We start from the raw sequence: 6000 nt of genomic DNA, 5'->3' as shown, positions 1-6000 counted from the left end.
GGGGCGGAGGAGCCTAGGAAAGTAAGGGCCATCACTCCCGGGGAGCCCATGAGCCTGAGGGGACACTCGCCCAGGGCGCCCGAAGCCCCAGCTCGGGCTCCGCGTGGCACTTCCGATCCGCGCCCTGCGCCCCGCCCACGGGCGCTCTGCGCCCCCAGCTCCGACCCGCGCCCGGCCCCGCCCCGCCCCGCCAGTGTGCCCACCCCCGGCCCGCCCCGCGGTCCACTTGCCCGGCTCCCGCAGCGTCCCGGAGCGTCAAGGCGCTGGCGGACTGACCCGCCAGCAGTTGGCACTGGGGGCGCTGGCGCGTCGGCCGCTCCGCTCTCCCGCCGGCAACCTCGGGCTCCTGGAGCCAGCGGTCCAGACGGCGACGCCGCGCGTGGGGCCGGGATCGGGAGGCTGGAGGCTGCGAGGCGGGAGGCGGCGGAGGAGGCGAAGGCCGGCCGGAGCCCCGAGCGCGCCCCAGCCTCGCTCGCAGCCCGGAGCTCGGGGCTCGGCGCCCTCCCGGCCCGCGTGCCCGCGCGGCCACATGGCTCCTCTCCGCGCGCGGCTGTCCTTCCTGCTGCTCTTGCACTGTGCGCTCTGCGCCAACGCGGGCAGCAGGACCCCAGGTGCGTGCGGGTAGGGCGCGCAGGGGCGCGCGGGGTCCGGGGTGCACGCGGGTCAGGGTGGCCCGAGGGTGCCCGAGGAGCCTGGCAGCTTTCGAGGGGGTGGGAGGCTGTGCGCACGCTGGGTCCGAGCTCTCTTTTCTTACCCCAGTGCCACCGATGCTGTCCGGGGATTTCTCTCCCTTTCTGGCACAAGACTAGGGAGAGACCCCAGGAGAGCACTTGAGGATAGGAGCCTTTTCTTAGAAGCTGTGTATCTGTCTCTTGGTCTCTGTGTTTCTCTCTCACTCTCTGTCTTCGCTCCTGTGTGTCTTTCTCTCAGTGTCTTCTCTGTCTCCAGCTTGTACGCATGTGTGCACATATGTGTGTACATGTGTGCAAGTATCTGTCACACACAAAGAATCAGGCTGGCAGGTGGCTGCCCCACCCCCCGGTGAACACCGGGCACTCACGCTCCTGCACAGAAACACACATGCATCCCTCTCCCCCAGCATTCTCACACTCTGTGCTGTGCAGACAGCCTCTCACACGCAGATCAGACACCCTCCACCCTCACTTTGCAGTGTGAGGTGCCCTCCTGGTGGCTCTGAGCATGGGGAGGGGGCTCTGGTCATTTCCAGGCAGGGTGCCTGCTTGTCTTTGAGCTCTGTTCATGGACCAAACAGGATCCCCCTAGCTGAAGTCTTGGGGGTGTTCTGCTGCAAAGGGTAAAACCAGAGGAAAGTTCGTCATCTCCCTCCCGCCCTCCAATAACTGCCTTGGGCAGGAGGGATTTTCAGGGCACATCATTTTCTAGGTTTTATCAGTGCCGTGAAGGGGGCTGGGGACACAAGAGATAGAGCTGCCTGGAAATGAAAATTCCTCCCTAACTCCTATCCATGAATCACTAGGCCTAGAAGCCAGGGAGCTGTCATTCCTGCCCGGCCTGGCTGGGCTTAGCGAGAGCTGTGTGAGGACGGGCTGCTGGCATGCAGCCTGGAGCATGGGGCCATGACCTCACACTTAATTCAGTCCGAGTGGGCAGGTCACCCCTGCGTCTCCTTTTATTTTTGAAGATCTATATTTACCCGGCTTGGGGCTGGGCCATGTAGAAATCTCGGCAGCCACTGTGCTGCTTAAAAAAGTTTTCTTTCTAAACTTGGAAAAATGTAGAACCTGTATTCCCTCCCTTCCCTCTCCAGCTCCTCTTTTCTCCTTGACACGTGCCCAGGAGGCCCTGAGTTTCTAGGTGTGTTTGTTTTGCCAGCTGTGTTCCAGGAGCTTGGTGACGAGGGCCCTACCCCGGGGTGGGCTGGTGACTTCAGGGCACTGGGGAGTTTGGGCACATCCAGCCATCCCTCTTTGCCCTGGGGGCTTTCGGGGAATTTCCACTGTAGTGCCCAAGCTTGGAAGGTTTGTTGCTAGAGTGACAGGACTCTGTTTGGCATCATTTGTTTTCCTACGCTAGCTGTAACAAGGGCCTGGGGACTATGGGGTGCAATGTGTGTCTAGCAGTTTACAAATTTGAACACCGATCATCCAAGTGCAGAGATCCAGGGGCTCTGGAAGCACTGGATGAGAAATAGATGAACTTGGGCTAAGGGGTTCCTCCAAGGTGACGGTCAAGGTTGCAGAGCCCTTCCTGCCCCCATGGGATTTCCAGCTTCTCCGGCTTAGCTCTGCCCAGACGGCACCGAAGTAACTTCTTCTTTATTTCCAACAGAGTTGCGCTTCTCAAGAAAGCTCAGTGACTATGGTGTGACAGTGCCCTGCAGCACAGATTCTCAGGGACGCTTCCTCTCCCACGTGGTATCTGGGCCACCAGCAGCCTCCTCAGGGAGTACAGAGGTGGACAGACCACCGGCACCACTGTCACACTCCGGTCACCTGCGGGTGGCTCGAAGCCCACTGCGCCCCAAAGGAGTGACCTTGCAGCCTGCCAGGGTGGGGCGCTCCTCCCTCTACTTCAACGTCACTGTTTCTGGGGAGGAACTGCACTTACACCTGCGGCCCAACCGGCGGCTGGTGGTGCCCGGAGCCTCGGTGGAGTGGCAGGAGGATTTTCGGGAGCTGTTCCGTCAGCCCTTGCAGAGGGAGTGTGTCTACACCGGGGGTGTCACGGGCATGCCAGGGGCAGCTGTCGCCATCAGCAACTGCGACGGATTGGTAAGGGACAAGGCTTTCATCAAGCAGCACCCCCCATCCTCCCCCTTTCCTCCCCGTCGCCCTCACCGAGCCAGACCGACATGGTTTTGTCCTTGGCTCCTGTGTGTTTGGGATTCCTGTGGGCACAGCCTGCAGTCTGGGCCAAGTCAGGGGCTGCGCCGCTTTCCAGAGAGAGCCCCGCGTGCCCCTTTGGCCACCAGGTTCATACTGTGCCAGCTGTAAAGTGGCCGAGATAGGATGGTACCTTATCCTGTTCATCCCCTCACCATCTACTGACACACCGGGACCGTGGCTCACCTGTCAGGGGTCTGAGTGCAGACACACGCAGGCGTGAGGAGGGCAGGCTCTGCTGGGGTTGAGTCCTGGCTGTGCCGCTCGCTGGCCGTGTCACTTTGGATAAGTTACTTGCCCTCTTGTGGTCCTTTCCCTTACCCATGAAGTGGGATTTATTCATTCTGCACGTATTTACTGTGCGCGCTCCACGTGCCAGTCGGGCGCTGGGGCTACGGCAGTGCCTGAGACAGACACAGTCCCCTGCCCTCCTGGAGCTGATGTGCTGGTGATGAAAATATGACCTACCTCACCAGGCAGCACGGCCAGTGGTTGGCACCTGCTTGGCACATGGTCAGGGCTGTCGGTATCAGCTGCTGTTATTATTTTTACTGCTGTGTCCTTCCTCGTGCCCCACTGTCTCTGGTCCCGAAGCCAGCCTGCTCCTCCGTGGCTCTCTGATCTGAGTTCCCTTTCTCAGGACCTGCTCCCTCCTCCCAGGCACAGGGAACCCCCTGCCATGTTGCAAACCAGAAAGCCACAGGTGGCTTCTCTCCTTCCTGTGCTCAACTCAGGCTGGATCCCACTCCCCTTGCTGCCCTGTCTGCTGTGTATCAGCTCCAGGGCCTTGATGGGCACTGTTTTCATGGTCTCTGCTTTGCCAGGCATGAGCTGACATGTCCAGGAAAGGACCTGCTTGCCCCTCTGCCTTTGAGCTTTAAGAGAGGGATGAGTCAGATGGGGGGATGGTAAGGGGAGGGGTCTTTCCTTACTGGCAGGGCTGGGAACACTTCTTACCATCTTCCCATCCTTACGAGGTGTCCTCCTGCTGAATGTCATGGCTGCCTTTGTCTAGACCAGGGTTTCTCAATCTTTTTTTCGTTATCATCCCCGTGAGGAGCCTTTTAGACATTTTTTCCCTAATTGCTCCCCAATGAGACCTTAATACCACAGCTATGCTGAATATCTGTTTTTAAACTCTATGTATATCTGTGCTTTATTATGAAAAGAGTAAATTTTTTGCCTCCCGAAGAACCAATTTTTGCCCCATTGGAGGCACTAGAGCCCCCATTGAGAGGAATGGTCTAGGCAGTGGTTGGTTTTCAGAGTTGAGTGTGCACCAGAATCACCTGGAATGCGAGGGTTCGTGGAGCGGACTTTGAGGAACCCAGATTGTAAGGATAGCTGGAGAAGGCTGAGACCTTGTCCTGGTGCCAGGGTGAGCCTTGGCCGCCATCCTGCCCTGGCTCAGCAGTCCTGGGACTCTCCTCAGCCTGTGACTAGCGCTGTGCTGTAGCCACAAGTTTTGGTTGAAAATCCAAAGTGACGTGAGGAATCACCTAGAGATCCAGTGTCTGTGCAGATGGAGAGATAGAAAGCACCAGTGCACATCAGTGGCTTGGGCTGAATGACATGGTGACCTGAAGTCATCAGCCAAATGGGCTGTAAGCTGTTCAGTGACAGAGCTGTTCTCCCGTTTCCTTGACTACCTCCATAAATGTCCACGGGGACCTAAACAAAGGCATGAGTGGATGATCATCGCCATGAATATGTAACTGCCCACACCCTTTGCACCCTGGAAACCTTCTTATCATTGAACCAGCTCAGCAGCCATTGACAAGTGGTCACTGGATGCTCAGCTGATGTTGCTGACTTTTGGTGGCCTCTGAGTAAACGTTCTCATTGGCTGTGTGACCTGGGCAAGTCACTTCCCCTCTCTGGGCTTTACTCTTCTCATTTGTCCAAAGAGGGGCTGCACTCACTCCTCCCTGGCAGACAGAAATCGATTCTACGTGTCATTTGCAGAAGCTGGGTCAGGTCTCGGAGGCTCCATGGATGAGCTTCTGGAAGCCTGTTCTGCAGTGGAACTGAGGCTCCGGGAGTGGCTTGCCTGGTCCCTGCGTTTAGTGAGAGGCAGAATTGGACCTCCTGGGCTGGGACCCTGCTTGTGCCCTGGGCTCCAGAGTCCAGTCCCTAAGGCCAGTTCTCAGGGGTCTCCCTGACCTGGTCCCTGACAGGGACCACAGCCCAGCACAGAGGCTCTCTGTCCAGGGCAGGGATTTCCTCACATCCAGCCCACTCCAGAAAACTGCCCTGTGTCCCGTGAGAGCAAGGGCTGTTCACTGTCACCCAGCTGAGCCACCTTTGGATACAAAGGCCACAGTGTAGCCCTTCTGATGATAAGATTTAACTCTGCATCTTTATGTGGACTCTGAGTTTTAACCCCATCTTCTTCCATGTCTCAAATGCTGAAGTCATTCAGTCCAAAAAAATACGTACTGAGCACTGGCCATGGGCAAGGTCCACAGGGAGATGTAAGCAAGTGAAAGTGACACAAATAATAACAGCAACAGTCACGAGCCATAGCCATAGCCCAGGCACAGCACATATACTGTCATGTGCATTCATTAACTTCATCCATCGTGTAAGTGGGGAAACTGAGTCATGGGGAGGAGATGTGAAGGTAATATCAATACATATAGCTTCCGTTGGCACAGGACTTTATAGTTTATAAAGCCCTTCAGTTGTATGAGTGCGTACACAGATATTGTTGTAACCCTGCTTTGCAGAGAGTCAGGTCTCTGTCCTCAAGGAACTTGGGTGCTAAGCAGGGGGTACCCCACAAATAGTTTCAACAGTAACTTTTTGGTTTTCCGTAGCACAGCAGGGATGGCTACTTGGTAAATGGGAGTGATTATTATCTTTGTCTTAGAGAAGATAATATTTGAACTGGGTCTTGAAGGATGAATAGAAGTTTGTTGGGGCCAGAGGGTGGGTAGGGTGTTCTGGGCAGAGGAAAGAGCTTGCCAGTGAGGGAGCACCATGCTGGACGGGGCCGGGGAGGTGATCCTAGAAGACACTGGGCAGGTGGGCCTTGGTCTGACCTTGAAGGAAGGGCAGGATAGGAGACGGGGCCCAGGGCAGGGAAGCAGCAGCCTGTTATCTGAGAAGAGTCTGGGCTGGGAGTTGGGAGCCA

At 56.9% G+C, this 6000-nt stretch overlaps 1 protein-coding gene across 5 annotated transcripts in view; it reads left to right on the top strand.

Annotated features, from left to right (window-relative positions):
• Nucleotides 1–237: 237 nt before the first annotated feature.
• The window catches only part of ADAMTS14 (ADAM metallopeptidase with thrombospondin type 1 motif 14), a 92209-nt gene continuing 86446 nt past the window's right edge, over nucleotides 238–6000 (top strand). For all 5 annotated transcript variants that reach the window (XM_057531366.1, XM_057531362.1, XM_057531363.1 and 2 more), the window contains exons 1-2: nucleotides 238–611; nucleotides 2311–2753. In XM_057531366.1, the coding sequence (XP_057387349.1) occupies nucleotides 530–611; nucleotides 2311–2753 (525 nt within the window). In that variant the 5' untranslated portion in view covers nucleotides 238–529. The remainder of the gene's footprint in view (nucleotides 612–2310; nucleotides 2754–6000) is intronic.

The sequence above is a fragment of the Balaenoptera acutorostrata genome, chromosome 16 (assembly GCF_949987535.1).
Source record: "Balaenoptera acutorostrata chromosome 16, mBalAcu1.1, whole genome shotgun sequence".
Classification (NCBI taxonomy): domain Eukaryota; kingdom Metazoa; phylum Chordata; class Mammalia; order Artiodactyla; family Balaenopteridae; genus Balaenoptera; species Balaenoptera acutorostrata.
Note: the sequence above shows the minus strand (reverse complement) of the source record. Positions and strands in the feature narration are given on the sequence as shown.